General features: G+C 39.1%; 1 protein-coding gene across 1 annotated transcript in view; it reads left to right on the top strand.

Moving 5' to 3' along the window:
- Window positions 1-26,559, top strand: part of Slo2 (slowpoke 2) — a 199,289-nt gene that overhangs the window by 128,090 nt on the left and 44,640 nt on the right. The window contains exons 2-4 of the mRNA XM_076762347.1: window positions 13,262-13,341; window positions 17,164-17,263; window positions 18,365-18,563. Coding sequence (XP_076618462.1) covers window positions 13,262-13,341; window positions 17,164-17,263; window positions 18,365-18,563 — 379 coding nt within the window. The remainder of the gene's footprint in view (window positions 1-13,261; window positions 13,342-17,163; window positions 17,264-18,364; window positions 18,564-26,559) is intronic.

Genomic DNA, 26,559 nt, shown 5'->3' with positions numbered 1-26,559 from the left:
ACGCGTAAATTCGGTCCACGGTTTAATTCAATCATAGCCAGCGTGCGGATATCGGAACGCGATATTTTGCACCGAATGGAAACATCCCTTTGTGTACCTAGCGTTTAATTGCGTAACTGGATCTTGCATCGTGTATATTCAGCGAACGTTGATTTCCGCCGATTAACGATTGTGTTCATTCATCTCTATTTAGTTAGCATCACCCCTCGATCGCGCGGTAGAAAAATATTTTTAGGGATTTTCTGACGCCCATACGCGTAGGAACCGTGCTTCGAATTTCCATCGAAAGAAAACGATAATAAATAGGATCGATCTTTTGTTCCTCGATCGGAGGATGCTTTGTTTACATTTTAAATCAATAAAATAACGTTTCCATTCTTCTCTATTCGTAATTTTTATACCGTTTTCGTTCTTAAAGGGCTTCAGTTAGTACCTTTATAGAACAGTTGGAAACAGTTATTTCCGTCCGGAGGTGTCAGCTATATGCCCGGAAATATGTATTATACTAAGTATCGCCCGGAAATTCCCAGAAGCTGAGCGTTCCTTAATTGACAACAAAATGGACGTTTTGTTAATAAGGGAATCACTGATAATCTGTGAGTCGTATACGATGAACCTTCGAGTATACAGACTTCCTGGGTTGGTTTCCTAACAATTGCTATCTGAAATAACTTTTCGTCTTATGAGGTTTATACTAAAATTCAATTCGATAAACTTTTTCTTTAATATCTCAATCTTTCATTAAAATATCGTACATCGTTGATATTTTTAAACTGTCTGTCAATGCATAAAATAGATTGTGAAGAGGAAATTAATGAACGAAAACACTGAAAAGATAAAATGAATTTTCTCTTATCGACGAAATAAAAAACAGTAAAGTGTTTGAGACAATTTGGTAGCTCGAAACGATTGTTTGCAATCTTATTTCGAAAGAAACGTGACCAGGCCTGCACGGAACACGCACGAGTGGCTTGCCGGGTGCGATCCTGCGGGCGTTGCTGGGAGCGTGCAACGAAACACATGGTTCGGTAGCGCCGTTAACATCATTACTCAATTGAAACAGTACACAGTGGACGGAAAGTTGTCGCATACTGGGTCATTTCCAGCCGATCGATGCTGCTGCAGGTAAAACCGATCGACGGCCAAACGAGGTACGAGAGGCAAAACGTTGACTCGTGGTTGGAGGTTGCATAATTCATGCAGCGACGCGATACGGGACCGTACGTTCCTCAGACGATGAGGCCTGCGAACACAGCTTTCCGACTCGGCTCGCTTAGAGTTTCCGACCGATCTGGAATCGTTTACGATCGTCAGGTGGCTCGTAAATATCGTTGTCGGTCATGCGTGACGTATCGTCTGTCGGTCGGCCAGTAGATTCGAGGTATCGATGAGAAATCGACTGTCAGCGTGGGAGGAAGGAACGAGATATGTGGCTACCCAGCCTTTTAGTTCGCATTCCATTTCATTGATTTCGTTATCGTGACGGGAAATGAGCAATTCAGTTAATCTACGGGATCGATGCGAAGAAACGGTGAGAGATGTTAGCATCTACAACGACCTATACGTAGAGACAACGTTTTTGTACCATTTAACATATAGGATAAAGTTTGTTTAATTTTCTGTTATGTTACGACACTGAGAGGTTCTTTTTCGCGAAGCAAAATTACTCGATGTTGTTAATTTAATGCAGGTTTTATTCTGAATCTTGAAAATTAAAAATAACAATTAATTTTTACTCCAGGATACTTGATAACTACCTCTACATATTTCAAGGCCATTGAAATCGTTGAGGTCGTCAACATGGTACATAATACTTATGCATAAGCTTCGCATATATAGACATGTGTGACTCGAAAGCTCGGTATTGTTCGAGAATTCATTCATATCAAACGTATTAATGGGGAAAGTAGAGCATATAGTCGGAAATGGATACTTTGATACTCGACAACCTGTTATTTACCAGCGCGACAAAGGAAAATATATCGGAACAACGACAGTTTATTAAATTAAAGTACGAATATAGTTGCTTGTAGTGGAAAATTGTCGATCAAGTGTGCTCAATTCCGTGAAACCACGTACGAAATTCTTATATTCACGTGGCGATCATATAATTATTGCAAAAGTAAAAACTGATCTTGGATCAAGTACATCGAAATAGGCTAGAACTGTTTAAATAAAACATAAAGATTTTACATTTTGATACAGTAAAGCTGTAACAGATATAGAGAGGCTCCTAAAAAATCAAATATAAATAAAGTAAATCGCAGGAAAAGGTTAATGTTGTCGAAATATTTTTTTTCTAAAGAACAAACGTGATGGCATACTTGCAGATGAATGTAAATTCAATATTTTGGGATCTGATAGCTGAAAAAAGAGGTAACGTGAAACCCATCCACGAATTTGGAATAAAAAATCAACCATGAAACAGGATAGCGGAAGTCGGACAGTTCCGGGAGTGCATTTCAATAGCAGGAATAGGAAAATTAATTTTTATTGGTGTAAATATTTAACGTCAAAGTAAATGTGCAAATAAACATAGAAGACAGCATAAATTATAGTAATTGGCATAGTCATCTGATAGAGGATGAAATGCCCTTTAAAATGAGCGTTTGTGCGAGTCGATAGCTTTATTAGTTCCGGAGATATAGCGATTTTAGTTTCAAGTCGATGCGGTGGCTAGTTCCGGAAATATAAGGATCCGAAGCGTTTGTTTACTACGGCCTTGTCAAGGTCGTTGACCGCACGTGACTCGTAGTAACTAGGTCACTCGGCCACTCGGTCACGAGTCACGTACGAGAAAGAGAGGTCCGGCGCGACGCGTCAGACGGAGACAGAGATAGTCGAATTAGAAAAATGACCCCTTTACATAAATTACGATATCTCGAAAACGGAAAGTCGGATCGCCAAAAACCAAATGCCATTTTAAAAGGGAAGGTTTGCCGCTTCCAACAACGGCTCAATTATGCATAAAGCATGAGTAGTTTCGGAACTGCAGGCGTTTAAAGTTTATGTATTTTTAATACGCGTTAATAGGCTTTCGTAAGACGGAGAGCGGAATTTAAAAAATTACTCTTTCACATAAATTGCGATATCTCGAAAACGGAAAGTCGGATCGTCAAAAACCAAACACCATTTTAAAGAGGAAGGTTTACCGCTTCTAACAGTGGCTCAATAATACATAAAACTCTAGTAGTTTCGGAACTGCACGGATCTAAAGTTTTAGTATTTTTAATACGCGTTGTTAACTTGTTGTAAGATAGTCGACTCTGAAGATTTTATCGCTACTCGCAAGAGAGTCAGGGCTAATCATTACCACTTCTACAAATACGAAAGTGGTAACGATTTTGAAGATTGGAGTCACATTTAGCAAAATACCCAAAGAGTTCAATTATTCGACTCCCCGACAGCTTTAGTTCCCAATCACAATCCACGATATGAAAATAAAAAAATCAAAAGAGAAACATGAAACTGACTCCTAAAACATATTTCTTCCGAATAACGAACGAATACTGTTCCGAACAACGGTGAACGATAAAACAATGTATTTCCCCTCGCAACGGGGAGGTACCGAGCGATACCATTAAAGCGCATTAACATGAATTATCATAGTTTCCTTTTAAAAGAGGAGCGTCGCGGCTCGCCGTGCGCGCCCTTTCCACTCGAAACAACAACCATCCACCGGGCTAATACATAATCAAACAGTAGCAATCAAACGATATTAATATGAATGCTCATGATACCCCGCCGGTTCGTAATCCCCCACGGGCAGAGCAAATATTCCCATTGTTCCGGGTACGCCGTGCTTAATTCCCGTCGTTCCAGAAACGTGTCCTCGAAGCAACCGTTTACAATTCACCGTTACGCAATAGTTTACGTTCGAGAGCCCGGGCGCGTATCGGTACCATCCGGATTCCGGTGTCCTCGTCGTCGGGCGACCGTAATCCTGGTCTACGTACAACAGGAAGCACTCCCGGTCGACCTTTCGAGCCAAGACGAACGTCGAGCGGTAGCTTTCCAGTCGTGATATCCCATCTATCTAACGGCCCAGCTTATGCAGCAGTTCGCGTGACGTACTGCTCGACGTTCCTTTACCTCGGGGGCATTAGCAACCGTTAGTGCGACGGCTTTACGGGCCGTTAATACCTGGCGAATCTTACGTGCACGTGGGGAGGAGGGGAAAGCCGCGTTATTACCGCGACGTTGCACGGAACTTCCACCCTCTTTTCCCTCCGTGGACCCCCGGCATACGTAAAAGCACTGCGGAACACCCGGGTCGCGCTTCGAGTATCGAGATACCTGCGTTGGAACACATTCTCGTCACGCCCACCGTTTCGTTCGGAATTATCGCGCATCCTTTCGTTCGTAATATCCGCGGCAACCCGGTCACAACGTGTCGTTAACTCTCGCGGAATATGCCCCAACGTTTGTTCAACAAAAAAATTAACGACGTGACCCGTTTCGTTCGTCGCGAGCACGCAAAACAATACGCGATAAAGTTTGACTGTTCCGAAACGGTCGATATTTTGGGCGATTAATCGAGACATTTCGTTATTATTGTTCAACCGTCATCTGCACTGTCGTTCAATAACACGAGATGTCGTGTATGACCTATATAATTGTCACACGTTGGTTCATTCTTCAAAGAGTCCAGACGTGTGTTTCCGCTAAGTTTACAAAGATTATTATAATAGAGTTAAGTTTTAGTAGAAGTGGGCCGACTTCGCTTTGTTTCTATTGGAATTGTAGAGCTATGGGTTGTATGATTGAATTAAACAATATTTAATTGTAGAATATTCAGTCTTTCAGAAGAAAGGCGAGAATGAAAAGCAGTTACCCCTAACGACGAACTCTTATCTTTGTATAATAAACACCATGAGTTCGTAGAACCCATGGCCAAAACAGGAAAGAAACTTTAGGTATTTGTAATATCATGAGACGATTAGGAAATTCAACAGTTTCATAATTAAAAAATGTTTTCGAGAGAAGGGACAAACGCGGGTTGCAATGGATAATTCCTTCTGTGTATCTCAAACAGCGGCGACAACGCTTTTTAACAGCCGTGGTTCTGGTTTAGGTCGCCGCGAAACAATAATCTGTTATCGCAATGTTCATTACGAGCGTCGTAAAAGCCGAGTGTTTCGGCGAGCTTCCGTCGAATGGCAGAAATCCGCTTACTTGTAATACCAAAGTTCCTCCGCTCGATTGTATAATGCACCACGCACGCTGTTAACGGGTTCATATATTCACGAAAATTTAGGAAAATAAATAATTTTACCGAAGTAAAAGTCCCTTCGATCCACGTTTCTATAACGAAACAAGAAACGTAATTTCGAGTTACTCGTTGTAAAGTAAACTTCTGCCCCTCCCTTTTAATAACGCATTTCGCGGTAAACAACTCGGTTATGTCCGGTTGCAAATTTCACGAAGCAAATAAAATGTAGTGTTTTCAGTTCTACGTGACAGTTTCATTAATGAAGTTTGGAGCCTTGAATAATTTCCATTATTAAATCGAACGTTTCAATAAGGAATTAAAGATTCGCGAAACGAAGGCAAAGAAACTTTTCGCTATTCGAGCCACTTCGAATCTTCGTATAAATTGCCGAACTTCTTAATGAATTTATTCTGCCGGAATATTTATCGGATAAACACAAGCATTTAATCAAAAGTGTACCAAAGCGAGTACCACTAATAAAATGCCACTATTTATTCCAAGTAATTAATTTTGCACCATTTGTATAATATACTATCAATAAATATTGCATGTTGAACCATTACTAAAGAAATTGAACGCGCGAAACGACGGAAAAATGTAATTCGAGAATGTCGTTTGGAAAGTTTCGATGTTCAGAAATTCGCTGGACGGTTCGGATTAGAACTTTCTTCGAAAGGCTGTGGCCCATTTTGCGCGTTCAGGGCGTCGATCGGTCTTGATACGTTATGCGACGTGGAGGACAGAGGCAAACAAACAGTGACAGACGTAGAGATAGGAAGCAGGAAAGCGAAGAGAGTGGACGAGAGACGAGAACGTTCCCTTCAATTTATATAGATTGCCCCGAGTGGCGTTTCGAGTTCAAGTAACGAGGTACAATTCTGCGGCCGGACGAGTATTTCCTTCCTGAAGTGGAAAATCCATTATGTGGTCAGCCCTACAGCCGGACGAAGGGAAAGTGGATGATACGTGGACAGACAAACGGACGCTGTATATACAAGAATCCAGCTATGCAATGTTTTGATGTTGATATAGATGGATAGAAATGATTATTTCCGCCTGAAACACTACGTCCTTCGGTTTGATTGGATTTTGGAACTATAACGAGCAAAATTCGCGTGGCGATCATACACGACGAAATAAAATAACCTTTAATATTTCGATATTACCCGCGGCGTTGCCTTTGTTGAAATCAAATTTTCTATCTATCTATGTGTCAAAAAAGTTTTCAAATTTCAACAATTTACGTAGAACTTGTTCTCTTAAAATTTTTTGCAGATAAAAATCGTGTGACACGAGATTCGGCGATCTTGCAAGCTGAAGTATCGCTGATTCTATTTTTGCATAACATTTTCATCTCTTTTTTATTCAGAGAACCCACTGACATAGTTTCAAATTGAGAACACTGTATATGTTGTTAACGTTCTCATGACATTATACAAGTGCACTTAGATTCCGTGTATCCTATACAGACGCTCAAAAGGATGTTGCTGTTGAATAAACATTATTCAATAAAACACGCGAAAAAGTCATTTGGAAGCTATAAAAAAATGTTTTATGTCAATGTAAAACGAACATTCAGAAAGTTGAACATCAAATAACCACGATCGCTTTTAGTCTGAGAACAGTGGACTCTCGTGCTACCTTTTGTTATCAGTTTTTATTATGAGCTTCAATTACCGTTCCGATTTCATAACCATCCACGATCGAAGTTAAGCTTGTTGTTCAGAACTGTAGTAATTTATTCTGACGTGGTTTGACGTTCACGATGTACGTGAATTCCATTTTGTAGAAACGGTCCGCGAAACACGATCATTTTACGGATTCCCGAGTAACAGGTTCCAGAACTCGTTACTGCGAATCGACCTTCTAACTCGAATCGAAAGAGGAGCATGGTCATTAATTTCGTTAAAACGAAAAAGTTTCCCCTTTCCTTTGATTGCTGTAATTTTCTACCCGCTAATGTTCGCGTCTCCAGTGTCGTTCCTCGGAGACTGCTGACAAACTGCTTTTCAAAATTATGTAACTTTTACATTAAACGGTTACGTTCCTGGTAATATTCTGTGCTTCCATTTCTGGGAATCGTCATCCCCAAATTTTCAGAAAAAATTCGGTATATTATTTTGTTTCTATATAATTACATTAATATTAACTCGATAAAGTTAAAATGTTAAACACCAAAGAAGTACAGTAATCGATACGAATATTCGTTTGTAAATTTCTGAGTTAAGAGATATCTCTGTTTACGAACTCCATGTATTTCAGCTTATAGTTGAAAGGACTGATGCAATCAATGGTTGCATCTAGCCTTAGTATTCACCCATATGTGCAAATTAATCGTGTTGGTTTTGGTTTGTATCAGTTTGGAACTGTCCATTTACACCGGCGATACCAACGTTCTCGATTATGTAATCGCATTTCGCATGGTTTTCGACTGGCAAATTTCTGGTATGCGTGACATCGCGTGTAGATTGCGCTGTAACCTAACTGTTGTAAAGTTCACCTCCTATCAGGCGCAGGAAATGCCAACGCCAGATTGTTATTGCTCCGACAAGAAAACAGCATGCATTTGTCTGACTCTTCACTGCCTACGTTTCCTAAACTGGCGAGGGGAATCGATCTAGGAGAATTTAAAATAAAAGGATAGATATTTTAAATCAATTACCTAGATTAACGTAAATAACTTTTTATTGATATTAAACAATTTTATACAAAATGTAACGTTTCACGAACGCGTGAAATTCCACGCAATTTGACAACTTAAAAGTGCTGTCAGATGACGTTTATCATATGTCAATTTGAAGCTCAAAGCTGACTGAAAACATCACGGAATATATTTCGTCGTTCGTATTAATATAAAATGGCAAATCAAAGTCAAACTCGAGCGCGTACTCCTCTTATGCAAATTTAAATTGGATACGATCAGAACGATTAATTACGCATACAGGTTCTTTTCCATACCGGCATGGCAATAATCCATACTGCGGTTTATGGTTCCCGCCATTATTATTTGATAACGGAGGTAAAATATTAACAGCATTTTTGACACCAGGAATAATTTTTTTCTTTTTTGGTACACCTTTATACATATTCCTGGTGTACTCATATTAATATTTATTTTCTTTTCTGTCCATTATGGTGGTTTATTTTCTTCATCACCCTTATTGGTTTCATTCATTTTTATATTATTCAGTTAATAAGTCGATGTTATTCTTTCCCACCAATATTAATTAAAACTACGTGATTAGTACAAAAGATTCCCCAACGTTTCTCCTCCACTTTTCGACCCAACGAGACGTGAAAGTGCCCCCAACCGAAAGCCACGTTCGCAGAGAAAAGAGTCGAAGGAACAGCGTGTGACGTTTCTCGTTGTAGAATGATGAATTGCTTCATTCAGGACGAACGAACCTGTCCGGATACATCGAGTCTCCTATTTACATGTTGAAAAAAGCCGCGGGTAAAAAGCCAATATACTGGTACAAGTAATACTTTCATAGTTTCACGCCGTCGGCACTAAGAATCTTATCTTAGTCGGCTTATCAAGCTTCTTGTTTGTCCGTGAAGCAAAAAGTTACGGCAGTAACGCGAGGGGGCTCGATAAATCGAGTCGACGACGGGGGAACAAGCGTACGCGGCGAAACGTACACGACAGAAACGTCGGAAAAACTGAAGCCACGAATCGATCACGGCTCCGCTGACACGTTAAGGCCTCCTCTGGCGATATCGCTCATGACTGGGCTAATCGGATTTTCGTTTGCATGCCCGATGCGCCGAGCGAACGCAATCTCGCCGAAAGTTTCGAAGGCAAAGACGAGCTCGTGGCGGCGGCACGTTTTCATTTTCCGGTCGTCTCGCGGAGCTCGTTCCGTGTTCCGTTCGTGGCATATTTCGCCGCAAACCGACACACCCATCCCCCAGCGAATTGGAGCTTCTATCGAACACATTCACTGTAATTAGACGCGAATAGCGCGGCGGCTCGTCTTGACATGCATTTCACACTTTGCACAACACGGAACAGTCGACGACTATTAATTAGTCCGAACTCAAAGGTTGACCGCTGCGTCGATGACGCAATAATGTCGCACAATTGTGCGTCGAATTGTTCCACCGCCCCACGTACTTGACCACGGACCCTTGTTTACATAATCCTGCAAATGTTGAGCTTAGGCGAGAACTACACTGCTTGAGACCGTAGCTATTGTTGTGCACTATTCAAATTGAATTCAATGTGCACAATTCAATGTAAGCTTCTGGCATTTATTTTTGCATTTCTATTGGGCGGGACAGGGTAGGATTTTTTAATTGTTTGTATAGAATCGTGAGTTCGAGGTAATTATACAACATTGTGGTGACAACGGCGAAAAATTTTAATTAGAGATTCTAGAGAACAAAGTAAGGCGAAAATTAAGAATCGAGAATAGAAAGAATTTTTTTCTCGGAAGTGCGAAGGAATTCAAGGGTATGTGTAATGACCAAAAATGATTGTAATTAATCCCAAAACCTAGAAATAATTTTTTTAGAACTATTTGAAAAATTTTTTTTTCCTCGAAAAATTTAGGCACCTACCTCCTGTCGATTTTTCTTGAAAATTCGTTTTTCATTTTTAGTAACTTTGTTTGACGCCCTACAAAAAAGTTGTCTAATACTTTTTTGTAGATATCCATAAGCTCTACTTCAGGAAAAAGTTTCATTGAAATATATTCACAATTGTAGGAGTTATGGCTGTTTGAAAATTGGACCATTTTTATGGGGTTTTTCTCATTTTGCGGGGTCAAGGACCAACTTTTCGAATATTTTTACGATTTATACATATTCTCTAGCAAAATACGCGCAGTTTGCTTTTTTAAACATTAAAATCCGTCAATCCGTTCAGAAGTTATGATGTTTTAAACATATGCATGAAATTTCAGGGAAACATATCAAAGGTATGGTCAGACATTACATTTTCGGTAATGAATTTTTTACTCGAAACTGCGTAGGATTTCGAGGGTATGTCTGTTCACCAAAAATTATTGTAATTGACCCCCGCAACTAAAAATAATTTTTCCAGAACGATTTGAAATTTTTTAATTTTGTCGAAAAATTTTATTTATTTTATTTAAATTTTATTTAATTTAAAATTAAAATTTAATATTATATTTATTTATTTTTATACTACATTAAACTTTCTTTTTATATCATAAACCATACTATTTGGTAATTCTTATTACATCACACACATTGCAACGTAATATATAAAAATATTAAAGCGCTTCGTCGAAAAGTATCACACGACATCTCAATTTCTCCGTAAGATCTCGCGGACGGAGTGTTTAAGAAGCACAGTTATGAATAATTCTGCCACAGAACATTCATATATTCAAATCCTTCGCCACCTAAACGATGCACAGCGTCTGTCAGGGGAGTCTCGTGTTACAGTGGGATTACCTCTACGAAATCTCGAAAGTAGCGAGTAAGTCAGGTCCTCGTAGTAATCCTGCTATCCTTGACACCTTCGGGAGTTTGACTCAGCTACGACACGGTTCCCAGCGCTTTTCGTAGCAACTTTTACGTGGCTACGGTGCAAAGTTAACACCCTGTGAACCTTCGTCGACAACTGTTTCCGGGCTCAAAGATTTCCGAGCATCCCCGGGACCGACGATCGCTCGACGAAACGTTTCGCACGGCGGTCTACCGTAAGTCAGGCTCTCTCGTGACGTTATCTGGGTCAAAGAACCAGTTCAACAACTCGAAACGACCGCGTACGACAGACCGTCTGTCGACGCCGGCCCGATGTCGTCACGCGACGCTATTCTCGACGAAGCTGACGCGTTATCCGCCGGTATAAATAGCCACAGCCGGTTTACGATCGACTACGGAACGATGACCGTTCAATGGAATCGGTCTCGGTGCTGGATGCTCGCAGTTAAAACGGTCACGACGTAATACTTAGAACACCGGGTCTAACTATCGAATCGGTAATCGAAGGCCTCCGACTTGATAATGAGAACGTCAGTCCGCCAGGAGACTTCCGTGCGTAACGTTTTATGCAAATATCAGCTACGATCCGATTGCTACGCGATCTTTTTGTTCGCGTCTAATGGAACAAGTCGAAGAGGAGCTGGAAATTCCCGTCTGGTCTAAATGGAACTGGAAAAGTTAGTGTTCCGTTTGAATTTACGGAGTCGTTAGAACGCTCGCGGATAACACTAAACTCGATCCCCGATCCTTTGGTCTTGCGATTAATGGAACGTATCGCGGATGGGACGGTGAAACGGAATTGCGAAAGTTAGTGTTCCGCGTGGAATTATGAGTTGTTTGAATACATTCGCCGTACGACACTAAAATAGATTCACGACCCTTTGATTCGCGATTAATGAAACGGCTCTTAGAGTGGGGAGGCTGGAATAGAATTGGAAAAGTTAGTGTTCCGTTCGGAATTATAATTCGTTATATCGAAATGAAATTGGAAAAGTTAGTGTTCTGGCTGAAATTATAAGCCAGAGTATCCACGAACGATTCACGAATGTGATTTGGTGTTTCGAGATGTCAAAAGAAGCTTGTGTTGGATGAATTGTTGATCTTAAGAGACGAATGTTTTTTGAAAGACATTCGGACTGTGGGTTTTTATTTTTCACGCATAACCTCTAAAGTCTGTTAAAATTTTTTTACAAAAACCGTACGAAAGAAGATTCGGCTGGCCAGCAATTTCGTTTGCGAATTAGAGCAGTTCAAAGTAGGTAATTTGAAGCAATTCTCAAGGAACGTGGAGCACGAGAGAGGTTAATTCAGCAACTCTGTGCGTTTGCCCTCTCAAGTTTGTGTATACGATCATACGTGTGCGTGTAAGGGTTAGATTTGGAGTGTGTAATGCCCTCAAAACTTTGTCACTTCAAAGAGAAACAAGGTACGCGTAGAGCTTATTGTAACTGGAGACCCAGAGAAAGTAGAATGCAAAATTAAAATATGCGAATTTATTATATCAAATCCGTTCGTGACTAAAAATGTTAGCAATCTTTTAAAACGCTAGTTACGATTTATAACCATTGTTTGGTTTTATTTAGCGTACGTTGGATAGTCGTGTGAAATGTGTGGAATGTTTCAGATTTGTTGAAAATGTGAGAAATGGTGATGCATGCGAGGGAAGGTTATGGGGAAGGAAATAAATAAAGGAAATATCTAAGAATAGGGCGCAGAGGGACTTTCAGGGAGGCAAAGGGTCTCCTAATATATGATCATGACCCTAAACGTCGAAGAGGTATCTGGAGTATTCAACGTTAACGCGTAGTTGACAATAGCTGTGGCTCGTAAATGTTCATATCAAGTGAAAGTGAATTATATTTTAATTTAAAAATAATTTCGTGAGATTATAAGATAAATAAAATAAACATTAAAGTACGTGACTCGATTAATTTATATTTACAAAATTTCTTAAAGCTATCATTCTAAAATGGGTAAAATAGGGATAATAAATATTCCTTGAGGTTTCGTTCAAATTTGTAGGACTGTAAAGGGATCCAGAAACCACAAAGTTTGAAAACCGCTGTTCCAGGGAATACCTTCAGTAACGTAAACTTAACCTCATCGTTACAAATCTCTACCACAAACTTCCGGTACGCGTACATCACTCGTCTTACTATGGTATATAAGTTTCTCGAGATTGAATAGCTAGTTAAATTTCATCTTGCGCCAGACAATTTGTACCGAACGACTTATTACTCCAACTTTGGCCCCGTCAGATTTATTCGATTATAACCTTTGGTTCAATTGTTCATTCAAAGTAATCACTCACTGAATTCATTTGTTATCATCATGACACGATCGAACATTTTGGAACATGGGCCACGACATCACGATTAAATTGTATATCATTACTCTACTTAAACCAAGCACTTCTCAACAAATTTGTAACCGAAGCAACGATGATCGATTTTAAGTCAGATCAAGATCGAAATATTTTTGTTTTAGTGCAATATATTCGCTTTCAATTTTCTTTCAATAACTGAAATTACCTTTTAGATAAATATTTTGATAAACGAACTAATATTTATAATATTTTCTTGTTGATTTCAGAGTTCGTGTCGAATATTACGTGAACGAGAACACGTTCAAGGAACGACTTCAACTGTACTTCATTAAGAATCAACGTTCGAGTAAGTAATTTTTATAAATTTCGTATATCCAACAGATTTTGTCGAACAAGAAAATATCTATTTTCTCCATTATTTGTCCTGCATATAGTATTTCTAAAACCAAATTTTAGTATCATTCACGTCTCAAATATCGTTTTAGAATTTGTGAAATTCATATTTCAAAAGTTGTCTAGATTCCAACGAGAGTTAAAATATAATCGTGGAACTTATTTCGATCCAACTTATTTATAGATTTCTAAACAGTCGTCGAATGTATCAATAGATTGTGCATGCAACACTATACAATAGTATGTCAGTGGCGTGATTCGCAGACAACGCCAGATTTTTGCGTTATGTCGTTACAATACGAATATATTCGTCGAATTTGTGTGAAACTGCACATCCTGTTATATTTGTAGTTTCGAGCGCGGTGCCATGTGGTCTGTTAAAAATTAATCGATCACAGACTCTCCATCGATAAAGCACTTTTCGAAAATGTCTCGTCAAGATTTTTAGCACGGATGTCAAAATCATTTATTTGCCATCGATTCAAATATTTTTCGATAGTTGTTTCACAGCTGAAAATTCTTCTTTTTGCTGGAGTAGTATTGACGCGATGACTGGATCAAATATCTGCGCGAGTAATTTTTTTTCTCGATACGCAACAATGCAATCATCCGGTGTAAAGAAGTTTATAGTTTTCTTACTTAAAAATAAAATAAATTACAACTGTTTTAAAGCTCAGGCTTAAAATTATCACACAAATATGTATGATTGGAAATAAAACTAAAGAGACGATATGAGAGAATGTAAAATAAAATTCCTAGTGGAATTAAATTTCTTCTCGCTGTTATAATTAATCATGTCATTTGGATTTTTGGAACGGTGTATATATTTTCGAATTTCAATGATTTAAGTTGTATTTGAAATTAGAAACAACTCAAATTAACAGTATAACGATTCTAGAGAGTACGACTTAAATATGGGCGTAAGTAGAAACTGTGATCAATGGTCAGACGCGCCAGGGAAATCGCATTCAGTTGCGCGCGTATCGAACAAGTTTTCAAATTCAATTATCTCGAAAACAAAACCTCGAATGTTATTTTTATTTTATTTATTTTCACATATGGAAGCACTTGCCCGGTCGTATCAGTTTACACACAAGTGTGTTTGTAAACACCTGTGTTTGTGCAGTCTGTTGCTATCGTTGTTCACTGTTTGAACGTTGTGGCGTTCTGCATGCTCGATATTGATCACTTCACCTTTTGCACTGTCCGTAACAAAATCTCGAACTGGTCCATTTCAATAGATTTTAATTTCATTTTGGATATAAATTGTATAAATTTGATATACTATCCAATACTATATTTTCTCGATTTTAATTCGTACAAATCTTCGAACAAATATATAAATACTGCAACGAAATCTAAACGATATATTGAACTTTTTAAACTATATTTTCACGATTACTCTGTCGACGCTTGTGCCCTTCGAAGCATTTTCGCATCACAGAGGCGCATTATCGTTAAATTGATCGAAACATCGTCGAAGCGGCTATCAATTGACGCTGTCGAGCCATCGAATTATTTCGTTACATAAATATCAACGCGAGATTACCGTGGTCCTGTGAAATGAAGTCTCGATGATTGTCGCGGGAGAAGATCGTTTATTCTTTATCGACGTCTGCCCGTTCGCCGAGATCGTCAAGCTTTTGTTCACGAAAGAGTTCACGGCACCGGAAATTCCTTTCCGTGGCACGTTACTCGTTGCATGCCAGTAACGTAATTTCGGTGAACGCCGTGATATCGTGACACGAGCAACCATGTGGATGTCCGCCAGCAAGGTATAATCTTTTGAAGCTGGTGGCAGCAGCCGATAACGGATATCGTGCCGATACCAGCCTCGATCCTTGCGTATCCGCCTTCGCATCTCCACGTCGAAACCGGTGAGATCGATGCCTCGTAACGCTACGAGGAAACGATTAAAATAGCCTGTTCCCGCTTGTTGGATGTCGATAACCTTCAACACACATTTCATCCCCGTGACAAATTCGTTCTCCGGATTTTCTCGAAACTTCGTCCCGTCAGTACACGCGACACGTTCCCGTAAGAGGTATTTCATGAAATAGCGCTCGAGCTGATAGGTGTTCCGTACAAGGCGGTATTTTTCGCGAAAAAAATAATAATTGGTTCGACAGATTCTTCGTAACCACCTGACAACCCCTTACTAATCCCGCAATTTTAATAAAATCGGTCCAGAAATTGTCAGCGTTTTTTTCACGCAATTGTTTGGATATTTTATCTTAACACGAATGGAAGCAAGTTGTAAATAAGCGTCTTTTGTTTATAACGACTACGATCGATTATTTATCCAATAATAATTTCACGTATTATTCGTATTGCATAATACACGTGACGATAAAATAATTTTATATTGTTCACGTTGAGCGTTATTCGCGCGCAAATATAACGCTCCGTTCCTAATGGCTTTTGCAAGGAAATCTAGCGTAGTTTCCGCGTTTGTTGGACATTTTATTTGCATTTTTGTTCCGCGGGCATGCATATGAAACGATTTGACCTTTCGTTTCGCTCGGATACAGTAGCGAAAACATTTGTAACCCGAAAGTTTTGAATTCCTTGTATAATATTCTTCGTCGAAGCATATATCAGTCGTTTTATTCCTGAAATATGAGGCTCCACCGGCGTATATCCTAATTCAAGCAGATAAAGTTACTCTGATAAAAGCTTACTTCGGTCTTGGCCGCTTGTATTTGTTCTCTCGTTTTCTACCTTGTTGTCGAAAGCCACCTTCTTGCTTCGCTGCTGATCATCTTGGTATTCGATTACGCTGATGCTGTTCACTATCCTTCTCCGAGCAAAGGATCTTGCATTCGTGTACAACCGGTACAAAATGCCTGCTTAAAACACCCTTATAGAGTAGTTAAACAAGATTAGATTACACGTCTATTTGAACAATCCAATTGGTTAAATGTGGAACAAAGGAACTTCATCTTAGAATAAACTTGTTAGCAGTCTGTTACGTAAAATATTCTGCTGGATGTAGTGTATAATACTGCTACTGGTACCTTAGTATTTCTATATTATTTAATTGCTTTCTATTATTGCAATGTACGAAGTCAAATATCAAAATTAATGTAGAAATATTACACTCGATACGTCAGTGATTAAAAATTTAAATATCTGTCTGTTCCTAAAATATTCCATTATAAATTGACCCAGAGAAGTTATACAAAAGCTTCTGAAATCAAGAAATATTTAACTTTAAAAATTTGTTACAATTAAATAATGACGTCTTCGAATTTTACATGATGCAGTAACGTTAATAAAGAAGCTACATAAAATAAATTCTTCTAATTAAGCATTCAAATAAACCACTCACGCCTAAAACATTTTTAAAAATTCCATTGTAAATTGGTCCACGCTCTGAAAAGCGAGACTCTTTACGATGAAATTCACTAATTGAAGAATTCGCGAACAGTGTTTATTTTTGTCGTGAACGTTTCGGTTGATGTTTTACAACCCTCCTCGGTATGAAGCCACGTAAAAGCTACCAAAGTTAAAAAATATTTAACTACAAATGTTCGTTATAGCGAAGCTAGGAGAACTCTGTACACGTTGATATTGAATATTGTTACTTAAGTACGAGTAATAAAATAGTAGTTTAAAGGATTTTTCAAATTATGTAATTAATTGTTTCGTTGCCTAGGTATGCAATCCACGATAGAATAAATATATTTAAAATGTTATTAGACATTATATTTATCAGAGAAAATAGAAAGTAATTACTTGGTTATTTACTTGTAACGAAATATTTTTGTTTCAGGTCTAAGGATACGATTGGCAAATCTGTTTTTTAAGCTGCTAACATGCTTCTTATACATATTCAGAGTCATCACCGACAACGATCCAACTTATGCAACGTGGTGAGTTGCATAATACAGTTACTTAATAATTTCCCAAAAATACAGAATATTTTCCAAATTTTTTTTTATAACTATAGGTATTAACCACAAGAGTCCATTTTATTATAGTTCCTTATAACTGCCTCGAAAAACCCCCAACGTTACTTTCTTTAAATTACTTATAAAGTAAAAACCATCCAATTTATTGTTTCTTTAAGCGCATAATAACGCCTGAATTTATACGTTCGACCAGTAGTGTACGATCGTGCTGCTTTGGCGAAGTATCGTTGCAAGTTATTATTAAAAAATTGTTTTCCAAAAGCGAACGCGTAGCTTTTATTATCGCGATCTTTCTATTGTTTTATCAGGAACGTTTCGCGACACAACGACCCTGGAAGAATTCCTTCGCGGGGTAAAGGAACCCATTTCGGTTCGCGATTTGAACCCAACGTTTATGCAAGGTTACGATATTTTGTAGAACGAGGGTCGTGGCTGAAAATAAAACCGAGATAAGACTTTGCAACTGAAACGGTATTGCGTTTTCCTGCCGCGAGTCTCTAAGAGCCGCGATACTCCTTAAACGCTAAGGTTTCTAGCGCTCTTCCTCCGCGTCTCATCTATCCCTCTAGGTCCTTTCTCGTTTCCTTTCCGTTTCTATATTGTCTCTTATCTTCTATACTCCTCAAATTACTATCTCTGTAAGCGCAATATTTGTCTATCCCCTTTTTCTATATCTTACTTTTTCCGTCGTATCTACATATGTACATTTGCCTCCCATTTCTTCCTTTAGATTATAGTAAATTTTTCACAAGCTCGATACACGGCTTGAAAATAAATAAATCGAATTTCGAAAACTCGAGGTATCCGGTAGATCAATTAGATCAAATTCCGCGGTAATAACGTTCGATTAACGACTTTCCAAAGTTCGCGTCGCGGTCGATTAAACGCGATTAGAAAGTTTTCGCCCCCCCCCCTTTCCGAAATCCTCGACGTTGGCACTTTTAAAAATTTTTCGCCGCGACTCGGACTTCCTTGAAACTTAGCGCGAAGCTTTTAAAAATTTTTCCCCGGGTCTGTAGTTCGCGGAACTTTATTAGCCGCCTTTAAAAATCCTTTTTCCAGTTATGGTTGCACGCCCGGCAACAAAACCGAGTTCCTCGCGTCTCAGAACCTCACGGAGGAAGAATTTCAGGAGCACCCGACCATCAACTGGGACGCGATTTTATGGGTGAGAAGGCCCTTGGAATTGTGGGTCGTCCAGGTGATCCTGGCAATAGTATCGCTTTCGGAAGCTCTGCTGCTCGCCTATTTAGGTTACAAGGTACGCATCCTTTCATCCTTAGAAATTTTATTTCGTGCATAATGCTCGATCGTTCGGCTACGACGGCCGTTTAAATTTCCCGCTCGAACTGCCTCGCTACCCCCCCCCCCCTCGCTCCCCTTTATTGCCGCACGGAAACGTGGAACGAATAAAACGGGAACAATACCTAAACACTTGCTGCTCTTAATTATTCATCGTTAGCCGGCGGGCTCTTCGAATTGCTCGCGCAACGAGAAAACAAGCAAGTTCTTTTTGTAACGCGGTAAATTACTGTTCTGCCCGCCTATAATTAAGGCGTACGAGTTTCATTAATTCTCGAAAGGTCGAAACGACTCGCGGCCTTCGACGATTTACCGAGTTACACCCGTTCGAGCAATCGCTGCTCGCGAATTTCAGAAAAACATTGGTTCCACGATTTTTATTAAGTACGAATTTCATACACAGTATAAAAATGTCGACGATCGAAATACTAAATCAAATGCTACGCGTTTACGAGAATTTAATTACGGAAGTTCGTTCGATAGAACGAGAGCGGGAACGTTTGAAATTTTTTGGCGAACGCGCGCCACGCGTCGCTTTTGAAGTATGCGGCGACGTCCTTGGGGAACTCGATTTTCCTCGAAACTTTTCCGCGCGACAATAAAGCGGCAAGTTATTTCACGTAGTAACGTTTTGAATACCTCGCTGTGCATCCTTCGACGTGCGTTTCTTTCCTTTTTACATCGTTCGTCGCTTTCTGCATGAACGCTCCGCCCGCCTAATCGCTGGACATTCTCTCGGTCGATAAATGAAACAGGATACGGATGCTGAAAGTTCGCGTCGGTACAATGCGCGTAACGGGGTCAGAAACTCGCCAAGGCTGACTGTGAAAGCTTTCCCGACGCTGCAGCCAATTTGCTGGCTTCGCCGGGAACGCTTTTACTTTGCCGCGTGGGATAGCGAATTATAATTTTTCTTTTTCCATCGCGTCGAGCGAAAATTTACAAAGAGTACTCACGATGACGGAGAACGTTCTCGGAGGAATTTTGTTGCACGTGCAAAGAATCTCGATTCTAATTCAATGACAGTGTTTCGAACCGTCTGCAACTTTTGAGGAGCGAAATACGTCGAAATATATCGAATTAAATTTATAACAATATAGTACGCGTAGCATTTTTTTTTCTAATCATTCGACTACGGAGTCAATTTTAACTCGAAAGCGAAGGAATTTTTTTAATCTACATTTTCGATTTATTTCTTTGGGAAGAATCAATTATTTTTTTCAATTCTTTCGTTCCTTGACAATGTTCCTCCGGGCGAAGTAAAATTTCTTTCGACGTTGTGGAAATTATTTATTAGCAAACTGGCGTACTCTCGGCGCGTTGACGTCAGAGTTAAACTCGAAGCAAAATGTAGCAAACCAAGAGACGCAGAATCGATCGAAAGTGACGAAAACGTTAACGATTTCGCCGAGAGAACGCGAGACAAATATTTAGCTATTTGTTTTAAGGACGACTCGATTGATTTTGATTCGCAATGTAAATCGTAAAATTTCTGCTGGATTTCCATGAACCTTTCCCGTCCGTATTTGCGCGATCCGTAAACGCTTGGCTGCTTTCTCGCTCGGCTTCTTCGTCGTTCTGCAGTTTCGTCGTGATTTTTTACAGATTCAATGAACACATGACGGAACGCGCGACTTAAATGAATCTCACGGAGAAACGAAGCGCGTTGCGGGGAATCGCGCGCGAAACTTCGCGATGGTCCCGAGGTGCAGGACCGATGCAATTTCGCCCCGGTGTTGCAAAAAAAAACGAAAAATTTTACCAACTTTCGGCCGACTTGTAGGTAGTCACAAAACATGCCGAGCTCTATTCGAAAGTTTTCCTCGTTTCGCTTGAAAAGTAAACCGGAAAATCTCGAGAAGTCTTACGTGGGACCGCGGAGAAGTTCACGTAAATTCCAATTTCATCTCTAGCCTCGGATCTTTGTTAAAAAATAAAGGACATCGAATATCCCGCGCTGACATGGACTTGTTCGTCGACACATCAAAAATATTTAATGTTTATAACCGTGAAACCAACATCAAGTTGTTAATTTAAGCATCTGCGTTGGGTTCGTCATTCTTGTAATATAATCACGTGCAATTTTAATCTTCATAACGTCTGTTAATTTTAACTGCAAACCATGTGTGACTTTCGTCACGCGTCTGCTCACATAAATACAAATTATTCGCTCTCAATGTACGGTATTGTCTTTCAGATTACGGGGTCTACAGTTTTGTGTATATTTTATATATTTTTCATTGCATAAATCTGAAGATGATCAGATGGAAAAAGCTTTAAATAAAATATACGAACTATCACAAACCACATCAAAAATTTTATTTTAATGCCTCGTTCGAGACACGAAATATATAAAAATTAAAGTAACGCGTGTTTCGGAAATGCAAAGGCGACTCGTGGACTGTTCGAAACATATATGTATTGAAAATTCGGCTAATTCGCGTGAACGGTGTATCGTTGCATGGACACTCCCAGCGGCTGTAAAATTATTATTCAGCGGTGTCAGACTTTAACAAGCCCGGTTGCTTTCCACGTGCACGATCCCCAGATAGGATCTGCAACGCCATGTAGCCTGGTGTAGCACGCTATTCGCTAATCGAGCATTCCGGCGACCCGATTCGTCACGTTGTAACAACCGACAAACTCGATAACGTTACGTTGATAACGTATACGCGCGATAATCGAAGTCTCTCTCGCCCAGTATGCTCCCGTTGTAAAATTTTCGATCTGCCATTGGCGAGTGCGCCGTTAATCCAGCGCGAGCCCGTGAAACTTCACGGACGACGTAAAATCTTTCGTGTCGTTGCATCGGGCGCATAAAATCGTCGCGCGAGATTAGAAATCGATCTAATAATCCCCCGTACACTTTTCCACCACTTTCTCGCCTTATCTTTCTCGCGGTTATGGTCGCCTTTTCATGGTTCGACGGAGTCACCGCTATTATTACCGTTATTGTCGTTATCACTATTGTTATAACTTACTATAACTCGGTGCATTCGTCGTTATCGCCGCGTGTTATTGTCCCAACATCGGGTTTATCGTCTTTCGGACCGATTCGACGATAGGGAACGTATTCGAGACAAATTTAAACATATAAAATAGCAATCGTCCGCGGATCCAATTTATCGGTGCTCGTTTTATGGAATATCAATTTTAATAATTCTGAGTCGTTGAAGATTTTATTTTAAGCAAATTTTGTTCAACGTGGACAATTAAGTCTGCAATATTAATCTTCTTAACGCTATACTTGTGTATTTGATGCTTAAACGCTGTTGCTAATAAATAACATGATCGAAACACGTTTCGAGCTGCTACTGGATGGGTCCTATTTTATTTAATTATTAAATGATTCGTTTGAAATTGAAATTCTTCGGTAAAAGCCAGATCACGTGATGTGATACGTATGAGGTATGGATCTGATAATTCGGGAGAGGTCGTACCTTATTAACTTAAGTGTCTTTAGTATTGAGTTGTACGAGTAGAGGAACTTCGATAGCATGACTCGTATTACGTGATCGTTTTATTACGATCGTGCTTCATAACATCCATGTATTCTCTGGTACGTGGTCCAATAGCGATGGAATTTTTAATATGTTCCATTACTGGTGAATATTTAATGTTTGTACAGATCCTTGAATTATTAGTATTGAATTCTACGAATTTACACGTGCTACGGATTTCTTTCTATAATTTTCGCATTTTCGAACGAATACCTGAAAATTACTCAAACTAGACTACTTTAGATTTGTAATGGAATAGTTTAGAGTAAAATCAAATGGTCGTTCGAGACTATATTCAACATTATGAATTTATGTTATTCTTGGAAACAAATATCTGGGGAACCTCGATACCTATCGTTAAAGTAAACGTAACTGATCGCTCAAAACCACTTTCAATATCGATTTCCATTCGTTCATGTTCATTAGAGACTAGCACATTCCCCTTTTAAGCATGACGAACGGCCACAGTTTGCATTAAGACAATTTCTTAGACAAATTAAGGTGTTTTTTAAACGCTCATAGGCATTTACTTTGCCATAGTTGAAACGAAGCTGAATCGTTCGTAGATTACACAGAGTTTAAATTTTATATTAAATTAGAGCTTTACAGCGCACATAGCCTGCTTCATAGCCAATAGCTCTGCAAATTAATATATTTTCATTTCGATCGAACGAAAATACGAATCACAAAACCACAGAGTTCAAATTTTATATTAATAACGTCTGAGTTATCAAGTTATAAATATTCCTTTATTTTCGGTTTTAGAGCGAATATCTGATAAAATACCTATAGTTAGAACGAAATCAACTGGCCAATGAGCGTCACTTTAAATACAAGTGTCTGCGACTACGTGTTGCAAATATATCCTCTCGGAATCCTCGGTTTTCGCGCGTACGTCCAAGAAACTTTGATACTTACAGTTACAGTAACATCAACCGGCCTTTCAAGAGGTTATTCTCAGCAGGTCGTCTGGCCATTCCACAGTTTTATCTCTCATCTCTTCACGCTAACCAGCAACCGCAAGCTTTCTGTCTTTCAAACAGGGTGACAGACTGATGTACTGTGGAAGTAGATTGAAAGTAGATAACTTGAAAGTGAATTCACCGTGTTTGTTACGTCTACGATTGCATATAATTTATATTCGAACGTTAGGAAACTCGATACTATGGCATTTTGTCAATCAAATAGATTTATAACCATCCCCTGGTCTCTCAAATATATTAGACATATTATTTATTCTTGGACAAAAATCGAATTGTTCTTACGTACCAAAGAATGTCAACGCCAAATTCCATATTTAAAATTGCAGGAGTCGCGAATATTATTTGCTAGCAATTTATATTAGATTTTAAAATAAATGTTCGCTTAGTCTATTTTGCAAGCGAATATGAACGATTTCGTTTAGAAATGAAGAGCTCGCTGTTGCGTTTGGTGCGATTAGAGCTTCGTTTCTGCTAATACTGCTTCGATAATTGTTCGATGTCGATTGATTCAACGAAACCGTTGAAATGGCAGGATTGCCGTCAAAATCAGTCAGCGATCTCGAGCCTCGTATGACGGATCGTCGAATTGACCGGAGCAGTTCGCCAGAAAATGGAATCACGCGGGATCCCGTGATTCCCAAGGCCTTCAGACTCCGTTTCAGCGTCATGGAGAAGCTGAAGTGTTCGATATTGAAGTGGGCTCGAGTTCGCGGAAATTCGAGGCTACGGTCGGACATGCCAAGAGTCGGTGCTCGTGAATGCCTGGAGGTTCGAGCACGAGTACACGCAAATAGATACACAAAACGACGCGGAGTGTCAGTTGATACGATTGGTAATCGTGTATTTGACCTCCCCCAATAGAATCCAATCTCGACCCGCAACTAATGATCGTTGAATGGGCCACCGTCACCGGGGAACACCGACGTGTATATTCGAGTTTCCTGCGCGCCTGCCATTATGTCTCCGTCCGTCATTCTTGATTTATAAACTTCGCCGACGAGGATTCGCTGTCTGACGCCGTTAAAGGGATTCCTGTCGCCAGAGGAAACCTGTCGGGGCGGTAAAATAAACTAGGAATTTTGGGGTATATTAAAACCGTTTATTATTCTTCTAGATTAGATCAGAAAACTACCACGAGAGAACATTTTTATTCGTTCAAATTTTCTCCTCGCCAATTATCCATTTTTTTTATCACTTTGACACGTGATTTTTTGCTCTTAAGAGGACCATAAATTCTTAAATTCTGAAACGTCACGCGTAAAGTCTTTTCAAGATTAGGTTAATAACAGCTCTATCTATCTCAAATTTATTCTTCGCCATCTATCCCTTATTCTGATTACTTTGATACGTGATTTTTTTTCTCTTAAAATAAATTCTTAAAGCATGCAAAAATAGTCTATCACAAATTCGTTATTTCAAAAACCAACTTCAATTCACTATTATCATCCTGTTCGATGAATATCCCCGATCTAAGAACAACAATCTCGTTTCTGAAAGCAGCAGAAAGCTTATTATTATTTTTAACAGACTTTGAAGTCAAAGATTCGTCAGCTGAAGTGGCTTACAACGTTTTTCGTAAAATTTTCACGGGTCCCTGGTCAACGAACGATCCAAAGGGCATTCCATTTCCACGGGCAGCATTTAATAGAATGAAATTCATGGTTTAAGAAACCGAGCTTCAGAAAGACTGACTTTCTTTCACGATAGTAGGTTCTTTCCGAAAATTGCAGTAATTTCTGTTCGCGAATCTCGACGGGTATTAATATTCGCAGGCTCCTTTGAAACCATCATCCAGTTATCGAGCGAAAGCAGCGCTAGTAGCACCGAGCTTTTATACATTGACGAGCTTTCGGGGGAACCAGTTTGATTTACAGACGTTTCTTGACTCGACAACTTCCTTTCGACTCTCTGTTTTCTCTTCAGATTAGAATTTGATCTGCGTATGTTTCTCAATTTCTATGTGCATTTAATTCTCATGATTCTGTAATTCCCAGCAATTAAGGCACATTTACTTTGTGTGCGTTTCAAATTTCGTGAATGCTGCGTCGTTAGTATCGCAGTTCTGTCTGAAAGAATTTAAAATGAGAGATCTAGATATGCAACTGCTCCATTTGTGTAAACAACTGATTATGCTGTAATAAAATTCGCTACTAAAATTCAATAATTAGATTAATGACTTCATGACATTTGCTAGATGCGAATGGGGATACTAAAAATAATTCCTCCATTACCTTTTAATCCCTATAACTTCGTCTACCTTTTCAACTATAATGTAATAATTTAATTTATGACTTGAAACTTCAAGAAAATGCAGTGAACAAATCCATCCCTTCCCACCGTTGTGGTTCTTCCCTTGGAGAACATTTGTAACGGTAAAAAATATTAACTTTGTCAGCTTCTTAGAAGCTACGTTGCTCTTATTCATTTTTATATTTTTATTTGGTTGGAAATACTCGGCAATCTCGATGGGTTAAAATTCAGTTTTCCGTGGAAAGCTAAAATGATTAGAAATCCCACTCGAGTCGTAAATTAGAATAAGATTAGTTACGCGATGATCTCTAATTGGCCCTCTCCGTATATTCGAATCAATATCTCCTGAGTGGAGAATGTAAAAATCTTCGAGAAAAGCGGATTCCACTAACCACGAGCGCTTTTGCAAGCTGTAGATCGTGTTATCAACGTCTCCCGAATGTAATATTACGCTTGAGAGATACTAAGGAAGGGAGACCGTAATAAAATTGCAGTTTCGCGATGAATCTCGAGTTATATAACGTTTTACTCTTGGCTGTTTTGTTTTATCCTCGCGACCGTCGATGACAAAGGGAAAACGAATCGGGACTTTGGAAAGTATCGGATATCCTTAAACCGTTTCATCAAACTTTATCAACATATTCTATTAATCCCACTGATGAAAAAGTGCTACAGAAACATCGATTCGCAAATACTTTTTATACGAGTTGCAACCGCGTTCTCTTTTCGCGTCATTTTATTCTACAAGATTCTCGAAATTGTTCTAAAATTCTGAAGATTTTTTAAAACGATACAAATGTCGTTCTAATTTAAATACAAATTACGAACATCTTTGTTTAATTAAATTTAAAAGGAATCGTCGACGGGAGCATTATTCCTTTAAGAAGAAATTATTTCTAACTTGGACGGTATAAAACAATATTAGGTCACGTATAAACAAACTTGATTTTAAGAGTATATTTAATATATAGTTTGAAAGTTAAAATATCTCAGGCCATTTTCGAGCGCAATCATTATTATACAAGAGCACTGAAAATTGATCATGAGCAGAAGCATTCCAGCATTCGAATGAATCACCAAGCATGTAGACACTATTTGACACTGCTAGGATACGCTAGCGGAATGTAATTAATCATAGTTGGACACTGAAAAACGATAAGAATGACGTTATTGATTTGCACATGTAGTGTCGGTAGCATAGCATAGCAACGTGCTGAAAGTT

The sequence above is a fragment of the Colletes latitarsis genome, chromosome 1, assembly GCF_051014445.1.
Source record: "Colletes latitarsis isolate SP2378_abdomen chromosome 1, iyColLati1, whole genome shotgun sequence".
NCBI classification, from domain to species: domain Eukaryota; kingdom Metazoa; phylum Arthropoda; class Insecta; order Hymenoptera; family Colletidae; genus Colletes; species Colletes latitarsis.
Note: the sequence above shows the minus strand (reverse complement) of the source record. Positions and strands in the feature narration are given on the sequence as shown.